This window comes from Barbus barbus (genome assembly GCF_936440315.1).
Source record: "Barbus barbus genome assembly, chromosome: 19".
Lineage (NCBI taxonomy): Eukaryota > Metazoa > Chordata > Actinopteri > Cypriniformes > Cyprinidae > Barbus > Barbus barbus.
This window is the reverse complement of record NC_136747.1, coordinates 94,887-113,855: the sequence shown is the minus strand read 5'-3', so window position 1 is coordinate 113,855 and position 18,969 is coordinate 94,887. Positions and strand designations below refer to the sequence as shown.

Sequence of the window (18,969 nt, the reverse complement as noted above, 5' to 3'; positions counted from 1 at the left end):
TTCATCAGTCCACTGTCAGACAAATTGTCTATAAATGGAGATGATATGGTACTGTGGCTACTCTCCATAGAAGTGGACACCCACCCAAGGCTCCAAAAGGCTCACTGCAGAATGTTCAACGAGGTGAAAAAGAACCCTAAAATAACAGGGATTTGGGGCTCCTTTGCTTCCTCTGGACCTGAACCGCTTGCCATGGTGGAGGGGAAAATTCCCAAATTTATCACGATATCTACAGGATAATCTCAATGTGGCTCTGAAGCTCAGAAGAAGCTGGGAGATGCAGCAGGATAATGACCCTAATCATCAAAGTAATTCTACTACACAATGGCTTCTGAGACATAAAGTCCACTTCTTGGAGTCAAAGCCCAGATCTCAACCAATAGAGAATCTGTGGAATGACCTCAAGAGAGATATTCACACATAAGAATGTGAGTGAATTGAAGCAGTTCTGTAAGGAAAATGGGTCCAAAATGACTCCTGGATATGTGGCAGGGCTAATTCACAGCTACAGGAAGCATTTGCTTGAGGTTATTGTTGCCAAAGGTGGTTCAACCAGTTATTAAAGCATTGTTTCACTTACTTTTTCCACCATCAATTTGTGTGTTTAATGAGTTTGTTCAGTAAAGACATGAAAATTCATGACTGTTTTATTAGCTTAGAAATATTGTCTTTGTTGATATTTGTGACTTTGGTAAAGATCAGATCACATTTCATGACCAATTTAAGCAGAAAACCAGGAAACCGAAAATAGTTCACTTACTTTTTTTTGCCCCAAAAAAAAATTGTATATTGATTCTGAGTTTTTTTGACTATATTTTTCTCTGCTCTGCGGCACAAGTTTGGGGTCCTTCATGTTCTTCTGTACCTCAAACTCTGTAGCTTTTAAAACATCTGTTTGCTTGTGTTGTGATTTGAGTATAATATGATTATCTACAGTACACAACAGTAAATGGCTGATAGGATGAAAATAAAGAAAGTTTGTAGAACCCCTCTGGTCCTAACCACTCTGCTCCAAGCAGGACTCGAACCTGGGTCAGCATGGTGGCAGGTGTTCTAATAAAGACACTAAAGACCACAGAGCCTAGCGTGCCTTTAGAGATCAAAGGAGTGAGGTTTACCTACACAGCTCACACTAGCTGGCCTCCGTTACACTCACCCTGCTCCAAGTGGGATTCGAACCGTGGTCTTTGGAGTCTTGTTAGCGTTCCCACCTCCCATGCTCGTGACTAGGCTCCTCGGAGCAGGGTGGTTCAGTCCGGAGGTTTATTACATGCTATTGCTTTTATAAGAAAACTTGTTTGATAGCATCAGGATGCAGCATTCTCCACGTAAAACTGATCTGGCAGACCAAACCGTAAGTCGTAGAGACTTGGAAATTTCAGGGCTGGTAGTCTACAATGTCACCAAGGCTTGCCCCAATTGGTCTCACGGGTGCACTACAGCGGCCAAAAGTACGTAATTGATCTTAACTCCCATACCGTTAGGCACAGTGCCTTATTTAATTGGAATCGTTTGCCTAAGATGGACAAAATGCATGCCTCAGATTCGCTTGTTGGCCTGGTGAATTTTTGGGGTATTTTAGATTTTATTTAAAAATCTACTTTTGTGAACTAGTCCTTTTTTGTCCGGTTTTGGCCCGATCGCAACCAAATCAGTGCAGCAAGATTCTCTGGAGTCTGATTGTCAAAATATAAAAAAAAGTTGACATTGCAATTCACAGTCTCCAGGGGCATCAAAACGTCTGCAGTGCACGGAGCCAGTTTTACTATAATGCCTATATCTCATCAACGGAATTATATTTTCACCAAACTTGGCACACATGTGTAAGAGCTCATTCTGTGTTCTCACATGAAAAACAATTCGGTAACTGGCCACTTGGAGGCACTATAACATGGGGAAAAAATAAAAAATGGGTTTAACTCATATAATGTATCGCACATGCCCACAATGTTCATATCGCATGGTAGAACTCCTCAATCGAAACTTCATCAAACACTGGAGATTATTTCAAAAAGCAACTTTTGCAAACTAGTCCTAGGCTTTTGGCTCCAGCTCCATAACTGTTAAAAAGCATTAAAACAACTACATTTCCTTTGTACATTAATGGTTGTCTTTGCCCTATATGATATACATGTTTACATGGTTGCTAAAGAAAGCACATTATTTGTTTGCACATTGCTTTAAAAGCCTTAAAACGCTTGAACCCTGATAATTGCTGTTTGCAGCTATATTTATTATTTTTATTTTAATATCATCATACCAATTTCCATAATTCTCTCAAACAGGATAGATGTTTTATAGTGAAACAAACCAAATGATGCCACAAAACAGCACTGAATTAATCAGATCCATTGCTAATATTTTGTGTTGCTGTTTGTTTTGTTGTTTTCCCTCCAAAACTGATGGTACTTAGAAGATGATGTCATGTTTTTGTATGCTGCATTTCGCAAGTCCTAAACTGGAATAACCACTAGAAGACAAATAAGTCAACCCATATTTCAGTGAGAAGTTTCATTTGAGGTCTTCTGTAAGTTGGTGATGAATGAAACACAATTCTATTGAATTACTGAATTCGGAATTCAGAGTTCCAAGTTACATGAGGTTAAGACAGGAAACTTCATCCGGAATGCAACATTAGTTGAAAAGATTTGGAGATTTGTTTGGAGCATTTTGATTAGAGAACATGGTGTTTGAATTCATTGACTGGATGATTTGGACATATACTGAAAGCAGGAATGATCCTTTAATTTTAGACGAAAGCACTGATTTTAGCTGCTGTTTCTGTGTGTTGTAGGTGTGGCCTGATTATCCCAATATTACTGTGGACAATTCTTTGGACTGGGATACTCAAGTAAAGGTATCTGCTTCTCTCTCTTGTTCTGTTTCATTATCTTTCTCTATATGTCGCTTTCTTTCTTTTTCTGTCTCTCTTTAAACAGAGAACCGGCCATCTTTTCTCTTGTTCTCCTATATATCATCAGTACAGTGGGCTATAATTGCAAATGCTGTCAAGAGAGATGATCATCAATACTATCAACCAATTAGCATGCAATGCTAATGAGCACATACTAGTACTATGCTATATCACCCACTGCATGTAGTAAACAAACAGAACACATAAGAAGTGAATCAGCACATTGCTATTTAAACTAATAATAAATGAGTAATATCCAATATCCACCTTGTCTAGCCTAACGTTTCTTTTGTTTAAACTTTCAGCTATTCAGAGCTTTCGTGGCATTCCCTGATTTCTTCAAGAACAGTACAGCAGAGTGGTGGACACAGCAGATTAAAGACTTTTACAACAGCGTCATGAAGTTTGATGGACTTTGGATCGTGAGCGCTTTGTTTTTGTCATTTTTCATGTTGGAATGAAAAGTAAAACAATTTCATGAACTAGATAAAAAAAAAAAAAAAGTTAGTCAAAACAGACTTTGAAGTTGGCTTAAGAAAGCCAGACCAGAAAGTTTGAAACAGGTTTTATAAGCTTGAAGTTTGAAGGTTTTAAGTTTAAAGTAAAGTTTGAAGTTGGAATGTTAGTTTAAAGTTTTAATTAAAAAAAAACAAAAAAAAAACAATCAGATAGTTAGATGGAGTTTTAAGGGTCTTGACTCATTTGAACATTCCATCAATGTAAATCAATGCAATTTTTATTATTTTAATCTTCATTTTATGTTGGATCAGTTTGAAAAGACATACTTCAGAACAGTCTGAAGGTCTGACCCGAGTTCAGTGAGTTTAGCTTTAAAGCTCTAGGAGAATTTAGTGTTGATCATTTTAGTCTCAGAAGAAGTAGTAGTTTAAATAACATTACAGTAAGTTGGCTTTCTCAAGCCAACTTAATTAAAATTGTATGAGATGTTCTTTGAGGACATCTGTGCCATTACAAACCATTGTTCTTTCTAAAACAACACATTTAATTCTAACAGTTACAATTAAATATCTCTAAAATTGAGGAAAATGACAGATCCATAAGAATGTTGTTAAAATCCCAACAAGGACATTGATTCAGGAATACATCTTACTTGACAATGTCATGAGCCCCTTTCACACTTCCCGGAAAATTGCCAGAGTGCCTTCTGTGTGAACGCAACCACGACCCGGGATTGATTCTGGGATCAATCCCGGGTTGGGGACCTAGTAACATTGCCGGGTTCAGTCCCGGAACGAGCGCTGTGTGAACAAAAAGCCGGATAAATGCCGTAAAGGCTGATGACGCGCGTTATCATGCAACTCTTTTACCAGGTGTTTTGAAGGCAGATCAACATTCACACAACGAAAAATGTGTAAACTGGAATTAAGCAGCGATCGGAGCCCCTCACTATCCGCGCTGAAGCTGAAATCGTTCGTCAGTTTAGTTTTTTTTTTTCGTTCGCCAGTTTAGTGAAATGGTTCGTGGCGCATTATACACGTCACATGTCATTCCGGAACATTTACGGGTTGTGTGTGAACGCACACACAGATTCCGGGAAATCACTGGCAGTGTGAATGCAGCAAATCTAACGACCCGGGAACAATTGCCGGAACACATTACCCGTGTATTTTCCAGAATCTCTGTGTGAAAGGGGCTATGGTGAGCTGTCCAAGAACAAGTGAAGACTTAACATAGCCACACCCCATTTTTATGTTAATTTGCATATCACCACTGATTTTTTTCCCCATCTTTGATTCATTAGATTATAACACTGTCATTGTGTTTTTCTTTCTGAAGGACATGAATGAGCCAGCCAGTTTCGTACATGGCACCGTTGGAGAGAAATGTCTAGGGGATCCCGCTTTGGAAAACCCTCCATACATGCCCCGTAAGTTGTGTCCTGTCATGTGTACTTGGCAACAGATATTTTACAACACAGTGGTCAACATTTACTGGGCTTGCCCCAGACTAAAGATTTTTCTGGTCGACTGGTATCTGACGAGATGGGAGACGTGCGGACCCATGTGCAAAGCTTTATTATAAAACATGGTCATACAGGCAGGGTCGGGAGACGGCAGGGTCGGGAGACAGCAAACAGGTATGGCAGAGGCTCCTATATAGTCCAGGAGGGCGGTGGAGCGGAGGCGGAACAGGGGGAGGGAACGGAGGGCCAGGTCCGTGAGGAAGTGGGAAGACCGGGGACTGAGGCAGAACCGGCAGAGCAGAGGCCCACCAGGGCGGAGCAGACGGGACCGGAGCCCACCAGGGCGGAGCAGGCGAGACCGGAGCCCACCAGGGCGGAGCAGGCGAGACCGGAGCCCACCAGGGCGGAGCAGGCGAGACCGGAGCCCACCAGGGCGGAGCAGGCGAGACCAGAGCCCACCAGGGCGGAGCAGGCGAGACCAGAGCCCACCAGGGCGGAGCAGGCGAGACCAGAGCCCACCAGGGCGGAGCAGGCGAGACCAGAGCCCACCAGGGCGGAGCAGGCGAGACCAGAGCCCACCAGGGCGGAGCAGATGACCACCAGACCCGAGCATAAGACCACCACGGCGGGGCAGACAACCACCAGACCCGAGCAGAAGACCACCATGGCAGGGCAGAGGACCACCACAGGGAGGCAGACAGGGCAGGAACCCATGACAGAGACTGGGATCTGGGGAGAACAAGGACAGACAACACAGAGAGAGTCCTTGTTGCAGGGCAGGACGGGACCAGAGTGCACCAGGGCGAAGCAGGAGACCCCCAGAACCAGACAGCTGACCACCACCGCTGAGCAGACAAAGCCGGAGCCCACCAGTGTGGCGTAGACTGGGTAGAGAATCTCCACGGTAGAGTGGACTGGTCAGGAAGCCAGGCCAGGATCAGGGATCTGGGGAGAGCACAGACAGAGACAACAGGGAGAACAGAGACAGACAACACAGAGAGAGAGTCTTCATGGTCTCAGGAGCTGGGACCGGGCAGGTCGAGAGTTCGTAAACGGTCTCCATGGCGGTGGCAGGACAGGAGGAGGATATGCAGACGGCCTCCGTTGGCGTGACTGGGCATGACGAGGATTCCCAGACGGCCTCCTTGGCCATGACAGGACAGGGCGTCAGTTCAAAGACGGCCTCTTTGGCCGTGACAGGACAGGGCGTGAGTTCACAGACGGCCTCTTTAGCCGTGACAGGGCAGGGCAAGGAGTTACAGACGGCCTCTTTAGCCGTGACAGGACAGGGCGTGAGTTCACAAACGGCCACTTTAGCTGTGACTTGAGCTATGAGAAGTTCTGGAGTGACCTCAGTGGGGCGCTCAGGAGGAGCGGGCACTTGAGGGCGCTCTGGAGGAGGGGATACTTGAAGATCGGGAACGGCACTCCTGGCCGTGACTGGAGAACCGGATTCTCGGGGATCTGGATCGGCACTCCTGGCCGTGACTGGAGAACTGGCTTCGGGATCGGCACTCCTGGCTGTGACATGAGAACTGGATTCTGGTGTAGGTGCCACCATTTCGGGAGGTTCTGCAGCCGAAGCCGCCACCTCTGGTGGCGTTGGTACAGACTCGTGGACAGGAGAGGCCTCCGGAGCACAGTGTGCAGCCCACACACTCAAAATGGCGACCGCCATAACAGGAAGCACTGAGATCAGGGGAACAGTCTCGGTAACAGCCTCTGGCAGTTCGGCTGAGGCGTGAAGAGACTCTGGCTGAGGAGCTGAGGCGTGGTGTGACTCGGGCTGGAGCACTGAGACGTGGTGTGACTCGGGCTGGAGCACTGGGACGTGGTGTGACTCGGGCTGGGACGTGGTGTGACTCGGGCTGGGACGTGGTGTGACTCGGGCTGGGACGTGGTGTGACTCGGGCTGGAGCACTGGGGCGTGGTGTGACTCGGGCTGGAGCACTGGGGCGTGGTGTGACTCGGGCTGGAGCACTGGGGCGTGGTGTGACTCGGGCTGGAGCACTGGGGCGTGGTGTGACTCGGGCTGGAGCACTGAGGCGTGGTGTGACTCGGGCTTGACAGCGGAGACGTGAGCAGACTCGGGCTTGACAGCGGAGACGTGAGCAGACTCGGGCTTGACAGCGGAGACGTGAGCAGACTCGGGCTTGACAGCGGAGACGTGAGCAGACTCGGGCTTGACAGCGGAGACGTGAGCAGACTCTGGCTTGACAGCGGAGACGTGAGCAGACTCTGGCTTGACAGCGGAGACGTGAGCAGACTCTGGCTTGACAGCGGAGACGTGAGCAGACTCTGGCTTGACAGCGGAGACGTGAGCAGACTCTGGCTTGACAGCGGAGACGTGAGCAGACTCTGGCTTGACAGCGGAGACGTGAGCAGACTCTGGCTCCTTAACGCAGGCTGTGGCTTGACTTGGCTCTTTGAAATAGGCTGGGACTCGACTTGGTTCTATACCAGCAGCAATGACGCTATGAGGTGGTGTTTTGGTTGCCATTTTGTGAGCGTGATCTAACGCAGTTGCAATCAAACAATCGGGTGCGGTATCTCTTTCCTCCGCAACTCCCACAGTGAATGCCGAACCCTCAGTCCACAAAACATAGTCCAGGAAATGACTCAATGATGAACGAGGAGCTTGGTAAATTATTTTTGCTTTTAGTGGCTGGTTAAGGCCATCACAAAAAAAAAATCTATTAACATGCAATCTGGTAGGTCTGAGCCATTAGCCAAAGCCAAATATTCAGCGATGTAACGCTCTAGTGATCGTGTACCCTGCTTAAGGGCCAATAATAGGATAGCTGCATCCATACCTGACCGATGTTCGTCGGAAAAGCTGCTGGATCCTTGTTGGGCCGAGTATTCTGTCACGTGGCTGACGAGACATGAGACGTGCGGATCCATGTGCAAAGCTTTATTATAAAACATGGTCATACAGGCAGGGTCGGGAGACAGCAAACAGGTATGGCAGAGGCAAGACAGAGCAATCCGTGGAGCAAGCGTGGGTCAACGATCGGCGTACAAAATCCAGACAGGGCAAGGCAGAGAGAATAATCCAAGAACTCGGGCAGGAATCAAAACACAGGAAAACTGACTAGAAAACAGGGACACGCTTTGTAGAGTAGACGGGCTAACAATACTCGGCAGTGAGCAAGAGCAAGTCCCAGACTTAAATAATGAGTGATGGTGATTGTGAAATTGTGATCAGGTGTGGGCGAGATAGTGAACAGGTGTGCGTGTCGTCAGTGCAATGGATTGTGGGAAATGGAGTCCAGTGTGTTGTGAGTGAAGTCAATGTGATGAACGGGTGACCTCTAGTGGTGGTTGACCGGGAGAGCATGGACCAGATTCGTGACAGTAGCAGGGTTACCAGGCTTTCACAACAAAACCTACCCAATTACTACTCAAAACTAGCCCATTCACATTTCAGGAAAGGTCCCCCAGTAAAAGTTGCTTTCCAAGGGTAAAATCTGTTTTGTTTTGTGGGCTTCCACTCTGGTACAATTCATATTCCAGGGGCCAAATATCACTTTATTGAGGTTTCTTCAAGCTGGGGACATGAACAATTCTGTAGTGTTTATAAATTAATTTTAGCAGCTGTGGTCGCCAGAATAATTTTATAAAAATTACAGAAAACTGTAAACACATTTACAGAACAAAACTGTAAGATTTACAGTATAAAGCTGTAATTTACAAATAAGGAAATTTGAATGTTAACCACTAAATTCAACAACACACACTGCATATTAAAATCTGTTTTGTACTTTTAACATACTGACAACCACCATAATAATGCAGGTGGTAAAAGAGAAAGCCACATGAAAATCACAAGCTCATCACAAGTAGTTTCACCAAAAGCAGATGTATATGCTACTACATTGAAGGTGCACAGAGCCATTCATGCAAACACAAAACACCATCATGGTAGCACACGATACTTAAATAATGCAATAAAATGTCATTAAACAACAGAAGATGTAACATAAAGGCCAAATGCACGTAAACTGATAACAAAAACTATTAAAAAACATGATTATTTCAACAAAATACTTTCAAATGTGGAGTGTCACGCAGGGAATTCTGGGAATATCAGTTTACAGTTTTTGACTGTAAATTATACATTAATTTGTTATTTTTTACTTCTAAAAACTTTACAATTAACAGCATTTTACTGTAAAATTACATGAAATGTCTGGTTAGATCTTTTACAGTTTTTCCCTGTATATAGTACGGGAACATACTGTTAACCTATTAACAGTTTTTTCAGTAGCGTTTTTTACTAAATTTTACAGTTAAAATTGCACTTATTTTTTTTACAGTGCAGCCCATAGCAACAGTGTTAAAATCGCCCAATTGGCAATACTGTCTTGTAGTCATTCAGTTAAGTCACTAGTTTTAAGCCACCTTTTCCATACTATGCATAAAGCTTGTGTCAGAGAAAATAGGAAGGAGATATTCTAATTATTTCATAATCAGAGAGTATTTGTTTTATATTTGAATTGTAGACATTTCAAGGTTTTTGTAGATACATTTCTCATGTCTGAATTTTGGTTCCTTTTTGTGATGTGCACTTAAAAATGTACCTAATAATACACATTTATCTAGATTAATGTCAGAGCGAGCGGCCATGTAAATTGCTACTACTTAGTAGAATTACTTACATATAGCACTGTAGCACCTTGGGCATCCCGAGTTCAGATCCCGTCCCCCTCTCTCACTCCCACTTTGCTTCCTGTGTGCTCCTTACTGTTCAATAATAATAAAGGATAAAAAAACACCAAAAGTTGCTACTACTTACATGTTTCATACTTACATGCTTATTTTCAATAATAAGCCATATTTGAGGTCGATGAATGATAGGCGAGCATTTGGATTCATCTATTCTTATCTAAGCCTCTTCTCTTTGACTGTTAAGGAGACACCCCTAACATTTGCACCTGTATTTAGCACTTTCTGACCAAAATGAACCTGCCCTACATATGTGTGTGACCTTTTCCCAGCTCTGGAGTCCATGCACAGAGGCCTGAACCATAAGACTTTATGCATGAACAGCGAGCAGATCCTGGCTGATGGCACACGCGCCAAGCATTATGATGTCCACAACTTATATGGCTGGTCTCACACAAAACCTACTTACGAGTGAGTTTTCTGGTCCTCCATATTCACTACTGTATTTATTTCTCAGTTGTTCTGGAATGAGTTTTAATTGCTGTGTGTGTGTGTGTGTGTGTGTGTGTGTGTGTGTGTGTGTGTTTCACAGTGCTTTGCTTACTACCACTGGTAAGAGAGGTGTCGTAATTACCCGTTCAACATATCCGTCTAGTGGTCGCTGGGCAGGACATTGGCTGGGAGACAACTACTCGGCCTGGGACCAGCTTCTCAAGTCCATCATAGGTATGATGGAGCTTATTATTTCGTGGTTTTTGAGAAGATAAGCATTGATATTGTTCGTATTTAATACTCACACATTAAAACTCACAGTGTTTATATAATCCACACTCAGAGTGTTAAAAAAGTAACACTGAAGTAGTGTTAAAGTTAATGAGATAATTAGTTTAGTAATTGAGTGATGATTGAGCATTAATGAAGAACACCTGTTGTTAACAAACTGAACCACTGAAAAAAAAAAAGACGAGGCAAGCAGAAATACAAGAACTACAACTGACTTCAGCCACAGCCTTAAATGAAATCAACACAAGATAAAAGAAGACATTTACCCCCGGTTTCACAGAAAAGGCTTAAGCCTAGTCCTAGACTAAAATGTAAGTCTTAGCTGTTTCAACTGAAATAAACTTGCACTGGCTGATCTTCAAATATATCAGTGCCTTTGTTTTGTCAAGATGCACACCAGTAATGTTTTTTTCTAAGCATGTTTAGAAAAATTACTTAAATGTTCTAATTGAACTACAGCCTAAATCTGGTTTAGTCTAAGCCCTGTCTGTGAAACCGGGCCTAAATCGCTGAAGTTCTTGGCAGAGGAGGATTTAACAACTTCATAAACAGCAACACCAGCTTCACTCATTACTAACCAGACTGACTTTAGATGTTGATGTTTTATTTTTGTTTAAATTACCATTATCGAGATCAGTGTTTGCTTTAGTTGGGCTCTTGACCCTTGACTTAAAACGTTACAATTAGTTTGGCTGCAATAACTGTGTTTATATAGACATGTTAGTTATGGCAATCAGGTGTTGATGGTTATATTTCAATAAAGAAGTCATCAGCATTTAGTGACTTTCATAACCAATTTCATTCAGAGCAGCATCATTGATTGGTTTAGTACTTAATTTTGTTCACATGGAATATAAAGTTTGATCCAATGGTTTTAAGATTAATCTGAAAGACTAAATTGGCATTAGAAGCTTAAACTTGCATTATCATACAGGCATCAAGAATCAGTGTATGAATCTCAACAATGGTGACAATCAACATATTCAGATAAACAGATCATCTGTGAACATCACAAAACACGCTACTAAAAGTCACAACAAAATAGCAAAACAAAAGGAAATAGTAAGAATAAAAGAAAATACTAAGAAAGCTGCATAATTTATTCATGTCGCATTGCATGCTGGGAGCCATGGATGAGTGTTGATCCAAGAATGCACTGCAACATGGAGCTTTATGTTGACTTTCACCATTGTTGAGATTCATTCGCTGATTCTTGAAGCCTGTTTGATGAAGAAAAGTGAAACTTTCAGTGCAGAATAAGTTTCAAAAGTCTTTCAGATTAATCTTAAAACTGCCAGATCTTCAACTACGTATATAACAAGACCAAAAACAAAATTAACTACAAAATCTACCAGTGGTTATACTCCAAATTAAATCAGTTGCTCAAGCCACGTCATGCTGATTATGTATTATTGAAACATAACCAACACCTGATTACATTTTCTCTCTCTTTTTTTTGCTATAACTAACATGTCTAAACAAACACACAGTTATTGCAGCCAAAGTAACTGTAATATTTTAAGTCAAGGGTCAAGAGCCCAACTAATGCAAACGCTGATCTTGATAATGGTAATTCAAACAAAACTAAAACATCAATATCTAAAGTCAGTCTGGTGGTTAGTAATGTGTGAAGCTGGTGATGCTTTTGTGGAGTTGTTTAATCAACCTCTGCCGAGATCTCGAGAGAATGTCTTCTTTATCTTGTGTTGATTTCATCTAAGTCTGTGACTGAAGTCAGTTGTAGTTCTTGTATTCCTGCTTGTCGTGTCTCTTTTTTTTCTTTTTCTTTCAATGGTTCAGTGTGTTAACAGCAGGTGTTCTTCATTAAAGCTAAATCTTCACTCAGTTACTAAACTAATTATCTCATTAACTTTAACACGGACTCAGTGTTACTTTTTTAACACTGAGTGTGGATTATATAAAGACTGGGAGTGTTGATTTAACACTGGGGGTTTGCTGTGACTATTGTCAGTATTCACTAAATTAGCACATTAGAATGATTTCTTAAGCATTATGTGACACTGAAGGCTGGAGTAGTGATGCTGAAATTTCAGCTTTGCTCACATGAATAAATAATTCATCCTCCTTCATTAAGTCATGGTGTATTTTGTTGGACAGCTACTGTGTCTACTGTATAGTTCAGTTTATAAATTGAACATCTGCTGACATGAAAATCAAACTCCATCTTTTTCTTTCTGTCTTTCAGGCATGATGGAGTTCAGCATATTTGGCATCCCTTACGTAAGTGCCTCTCTCATCCTGCCGCAGCACTTGCTGCTGATTTTTAGATATGCTTTAGTTCAGTTGGGTGCATCCCAGCTAAATGTTTTTGGTTCCCAGATAGTTATTTTATTAAGGTTTGTTTTTGGTTAGTCAGGAAATTTGTCTTTACGAAAATAGAATGCTAGTTTTTGGTTTGTATAACATTATTCTAACATTATTTTAACATTCCCCTAACCTCTTTACTCCGATTATAACGTTATATTCTGGTTGCAACATTATAACCATTAGGGGATGTTCTGTATAGGTTATTTTTAGGTTATTATAAAAATAACCACCCTGCAATGTTATTTTATAGCTGCAGAAAAAAATAAATAAATAATAATAATAATACCTAACAAGAACATTCCTAGAATGTAATTTTTTTGGTACTCAAAAACGGTAGAGCAACGTTATGTGTTTGCTGGGATTACACTAGCATGCAGCCATTACACTGACTCCGGAGTTTGTTTATTAATGTTTTGGGGTTGGCTCTTGTGGTCCAGTTTTTACAGAGATCTATGGTTATATCTATGTCTCCTTTTCTCCTCTTACTCTCCCTTTCCGCGTGTGTTCCAGACCGGTGCGGATATCTGTGGCTTCTTTAACACTGCCCAATATGAGATGTGCCTGCGTTGGATGCAGCTTGGAGCTTTCTACCCATTCTCCAGAAACCACAACACCATCAACATGCCAGTAAGAACACACATGGCACCTTTTTATGGATAGATTTAAAAATTTTGGACCAGTGTTTAAGGGATAGTTTACCCAAGAATGAAAATTCTCACGCGCAGTCATTGTTTACTCACCCTCAAGCTGTTCCAAACCTATATAAATTTCTTTGTAAAGGAAGACATATTTATATTTTCTTCAGAAGTGCTGAATGATTGTAATCTGATGAGTTTTTTGTGACTTTTCACAGAGGCAGGATCCCGTGGCCTGGGGACCGGAGTTTGCTGCGATCTCTCGTGATGTGTTGAATATTCGCTACACCCTTTTGCCGTATTTGTACACACTGATGTACGAAGCTCACGCTCACGGAAACACTGTGGTCAGACCCCTGCTGCATGAGTGAGTGTCCTCCAGTACTCATGTTTTGTAGTTTTCATAGCTCTGTGATATGGCTGATTGTCAGCACAGCTGTAGACCAAATGCCATAGGTAATCACAGCGTGCTGATATACAGTTACGAGTTTGATATTGCATATATTCAACACTTAGACGGCACACGTGTGTAAGTAAATTCAGTGTTAGTAAAAACCATCATCTGTGGCAGAACAGATCTCAAGTTGACAGTTTACAGATGTGACCAAGCCTCTGTAACTAATTGTAAAACTTTAGAACTAGTAAAGAAGGAATGTTGAGTCGCTCCATTGAAAATCATTGTATTATGTACAGTATTATGACAGAGATCATCTGATTCAACATTCATTCTTCAGGTCGATGTCCATAACATTATAGGAAAAGCTTTTTTTTTTTTTTGCCTTTTAACAATTAAGAAGATTTCCCACAACAGCGCTAAAACAATCTCCTTTCTGTCTTTTTTTGGGACTGACCCATAAAGGTAATCTTTGGTGCTATCTAATGGAGTATTAATGTAACCTTCACCGAAGTCTATATCACATTCACTAACAGACCCTTTCTCAATACCAAATATGGAATATTATTTATATAAAATAACATTTATTGAATAACAATATTTAAAAAATAAAGAACAATAAGAAATAAACACAAGCAAACAATTCAGTCAGACATACAAAAGCAATACTCTAGTACAGGTTCAAGTTAAATATAGCCTAAATATAAATTTGTTAAAGTTAACATATCCCCTAATCAAAATCTGTTTGCTCTGGCGCAAGTAATAGATTAATATGAGCAAAGAATGCCTCTTTCATACATCCAAACTGAACTATAGCTCACGTTTAGTCTCAGCCTCAGACATCAAGCCCACAGACCACTGGCTGAACATCTGATGCATATGGCACACTAAACTGGAAACACTTCAGGAGTCACGAAGTCATCACCTGATTGGTGGAATTCTACAGGATTTCCGGGAGATGTTTGTGTCACGATCTTTAACGATTTGCCTGGAAACAAATCTCTCGCAGTACCAATCCCCTGATTGCTGGATTTTCAAAAGTATGTAAACTGTGTGAACCTGGCAGCATAAACGCTTTAAAGTATGTCCAAGAGCGTTTACACTCTGGTCTGTTATTGTAGGAACATCGACTTTACATTTTCACGCCCCTAAACATGGCACTGAATGAAACGAACTGTGATTGGTTGCTTTACTTCTAAATCAGAGGGCCTCTTGGGCAGGCTTGGCCAATGAAAGCTTTAATGGGGTCCAGACCGTCTGCCATCAGTCTGAGGGTCTGGCTCATGTTTAACCACTAAAAGAGCCAGCGGCAAATTCCCAAAGCACTGGCCGTGATGACAGGTCTGGCGCAATAAATAATATATTGACTTAACGCACGATATACGTACATGACCTCAATCAATTTTGGTGACGCAATATATTGCCCATTATATTTACAAAAAGAGTTAATGTCACCATGTTTTTTTGCATTCCACTTGTGCCTGTGTCTTTTGCAGCATCTCGGACATAATGTGGTGTCATAGTCATGAGACGCTAGTTCAAATAAAAAACAAAAAAATGCTTCTACAAGAAAAGTTTCATCTGCAGATATGGCCTTGTTTAGGGATCTGTGCCGTTGTCCAAAGAAAAGAAGGTACCAAGCGTACACCTAGTTTTTAACTATTTAAATTTGATCTCTGTCAGTATCTTAAAGTTATGGAAGGTGTAAGGAACACTAAAGCAAAAAGACCATAGATTGCTGTAAAGCCTTGAAACCTTATCCTTTTTAAGGACCTTTGTACTTATTTTGTAGTTCGAGATATGGATTTGTTCTCATTACCCCTCTGTATATAGTTCTTAATTTTTGTGTTTATTTAGCATTTTTTATTCTACTTTCTTTAATTTGCATTATTTTTTATGATCTCTGTCTTTTTGAATTTACAAAATTTTTGCTGTTATTGTTCATTTGTGTGTGACTTGTCAGTAAATAAAGCATTAAAATAATAATAATAATAATAAAACAAATAAATCACATATTTGAGGTCTAAACAACTACATTCTCGCCCAAAAAACTCTTAAAACTAGATTCTGTGACAATAACAGTAGTATGTGTTAATGAAATATATGGTGGATTTGCTCGAGCTGCAGGTGGAGTGACACAAACAGTGAAGCGGTTCCAGTGCTGATACGAGGAGAATATCGTGTGACGGGAAAAGGCTCTCAGCCAATCATATTTGAGAACCAGAAAGAACTGTTATGCAGAAATCATTTTCTTAAAGTGTTAAAAGTGCTCATTTAAATATCCTTAAACAAGACATTAGAACTATTTTGTTCAGCATCTCATGTTTTCATGTTGTGCTCTAAACCTCTCTCGCGTCATGATCTGTATGTTCAGTGTTGATTAGATGCTATGTTCTGCACTGTAGGTTTGTGACAGATGAAAACACATGGAGCATCGACAGGCAGTTCCTCTGGGGTCCCGCACTTCTCATAACAGCTGCTTTGGACCCGGTATGCACACAAAAACAACTCCACTATGTTCACGTTATGAGCCACAGTGTCTGATATTGATGTTTAAGTTTTGAGGTGGGTGACCCTGAACTGACCCACATGCACAGATTAATTAAATTATCATAGTTACTTATTAAAATAAGTAATATTAATTATATACTATAATATTATTCTATACATAATATACACAATGTAGTCAATATATAAATATTAATTATAATTTAACATTAATTTTAGTGGTGGGCATAGATTAATTGTTTTAATCAAGATTAATCTCACTGTAATCTAGATTAATATAGATTAAAATGGCTCATTTTAATTCTGCCGAAGGCATTCAGAATATGTGTGCTACCCAAATAATGACTAAAAGTAAGTCTTTGAGAACGGGTTTCTCAAGCCAGGCGGCGCATTAGACCAGGGGCTCATCTCCTGTTTCCAAAATGCATCATAAACTGCTTGAGAAAGCTGTTATTGTTACAGGGTTGACGAGACATGAGACGTGCGGATCCATTTGCAAAGCTTTATTATGAAACATGGTCAAGACAGGCAGGGTCGAATAACCAGCAAACAGGTATGTTGAAGGCAAGACAGAAGAGTGGTCAGTAAACAGGCATGGTCGACGATCGGAGTACAATATCCAAACAGGGCAAGGCAGAGAGAATAATCCAGGAACACGGGCAGGAATCAAAACACAGGAAAACAACGAGGAAAACTATGAACAGAGAACGCTTGGTATGCAGACTAGGCTAACAATACTCGGCCCAGAGCAAGAGCAAATCCCAGGCTTAAATAGTGAGTGATTGGGTGATGGTGATTGCGAGATGGATATCAGGTGTGAGCGTGATATTTGTGAACAGCTGTGCGTGTGTCGTCAGTGCAATGGATTATGGGAAATGGAGTCCAATGTGCTGTGTAGTGTGAAAAGTCCATGTGGTGAACGGGTGACCTCTGGTGGTAAATGAGTGGAAGTGCATGGCCAGGATTCATGACATAGCCCCCCCCCCAAGGAGCGGCTTCCAGACGCTCCTCTATAGTCCAGGAGGGCGGTGGAGCGGAGGCGGAAGAGGGGGAGGGATGGAGGGCCAGGTCCGTGAGGAAGTGGGAAGACCGGGGACTGAGGCAGAACCGGCAGAGCAGGACACCCTGGCGGAACCGGAGACCAGGACAGAGCAAGAGCCCACCAGGGCGGAGCAGACGGACCAGGAGCCCACCAGGGCGGAGCAGACGACCACCAGACCAGAGCATAAGACCACCACGGCGGGGCAGACGACCACCAGACCCGAGCAGAAGACCACCACGGCGGGGCAGACGACCACCAGACCCGAGCAGAAGACCACCACGGCGGGGCAGACGACCACCATACCCGAGCAGAAGATCACCATGGCGGGGCAGAGGACCACCAGACCTGAGCAGAAAACCCTCGCCAGGAAGCAGACTGGGCAGGAAACCATGGCAGGATCAGGGATCTGGGGAGAACAGAGTTGACAACACAGGGAGAGTCCTTGTTGCAGGGCAGGACGGGACCAGAGTGCACCTGGGCGAAGCAGGAGACCCCCAGAACCAGACAGCTGACCACCACCGCTGAGCAGACGAAGCCGGAGCCCACCAGTGTGGCGTAGACTGGGTAGAGAATCCCCACGGTAGAGTGGACTGGTCAGGAAGCCAGGGCAGGATCAGGGATCTGGGGAGAGCCGAGAGAGTCCTCATGGTCTCAGGAGCTGGGACCGGGCAGGTCGAGAGCTTGTATACGGTCTCCATGGCTGTGGCAGGACAGGAGGAGGATATGCAGACGGCCTCCATTGCCGTGACTGGTCATGACAAGGATTCACAGACGGCCTCCTTGGCCGTGACAGGACAGGGCGTGAGTTCACAGGCGGCCTCTTTGGCCGTGACAGGACAGGGCGTGAGTTCACAGGCGTCCTTTTTGGGGCGCTCAGGAGGAGCGGGCTCTATGGAGCGCTCTGGAGTAGCGGGCGCTTGAGGGCGCTCTGGAGGAGCGGGCACTTGAGGGCCAGGAACGGTACTCCTGGCCGTGACTGGAGAACTGGATTCTCGGGATTCGGGATCGGCACTCCTGGCCGTTGCTTGAGAACTGGATTCTTGGGATACGGGTGTAGGTGCCACCACTTCGGGAGGTTCTGCAGCGGAAGCCGCCACCTCTGGAGGCACTGGAGCAGACTCGTGAACAGGAGAGACCTCAGGAACAGACTCGTGGACAGGAGAGGCCTCAGGAGCACAGTGTGCAGCCCACACACTCAAAATGGCGACCGCCATAACGGGAAGCACTGAGGTCAGGGGAACAGTCTCTGTAACAGCCAGGGTTGAGGCCCTGGGAATGCCAGCTACTCGCACTGACATCAGTGGTGGGTCCATCACACTGGATATCAGAACTCGAAGGACTGACCTTGAATCTGTGGTAACAGACTCTGGCAGTTCGGTGGAGGCGTGAAGAGACTCTGGCTGGAGCACTGAGACGTGGTGTGACTCTGGCTGGAGCACTGAGACGTGGTGTGACTCTGGCTGGAGCACTGAGACGTGGTGTGACTCTGGCTGGAGCACTGAGACGTGGTGTGACTCTGGCTGGAGCACTGAGACGTGGTGTGACTCTGGCTGGAGCACTGAGACGTGAGCAGGCTCTGGTTTGACAGCGATGACGTGAGCAGGCTCTGGCTTGACAGCGATGACGTGAGCAGACTCTTTAACATTGGCTGTGGCTTGACTTGGCTCTATAACAACGGCTGGGACTTGACTTGGCTCGTGACGATCAACTGGGGCCTGGCTTGACTCTTTAACATCGGCTGTGACCTGTCTTGGTTCTTTGACGTAGGTTGGA

General features: G+C 43.4%; 1 protein-coding gene across 1 annotated transcript in view; it reads left to right on the top strand.

Moving 5' to 3' along the window:
- LOC306884833 (sucrase-isomaltase, intestinal-like) overlaps positions 1 to 18,969 on the top strand; it is an 84,966-nt gene that overhangs the window by 54,367 nt on the left and 11,630 nt on the right. The window contains exons 34-42 of the mRNA XM_079441049.1: positions 2,795 to 2,857; positions 3,220 to 3,336; positions 4,712 to 4,802; positions 9,839 to 9,977; positions 10,099 to 10,232; positions 12,496 to 12,530; positions 13,128 to 13,244; positions 13,471 to 13,619; positions 16,052 to 16,136. Coding sequence (XP_079297175.1) covers positions 2,795 to 2,857; positions 3,220 to 3,336; positions 4,712 to 4,802; positions 9,839 to 9,977; positions 10,099 to 10,232; positions 12,496 to 12,530; positions 13,128 to 13,244; positions 13,471 to 13,619; positions 16,052 to 16,136 — 930 coding nt within the window. The remainder of the gene's footprint in view (positions 1 to 2,794; positions 2,858 to 3,219; positions 3,337 to 4,711; positions 4,803 to 9,838; positions 9,978 to 10,098; positions 10,233 to 12,495; positions 12,531 to 13,127; positions 13,245 to 13,470; positions 13,620 to 16,051; positions 16,137 to 18,969) is intronic.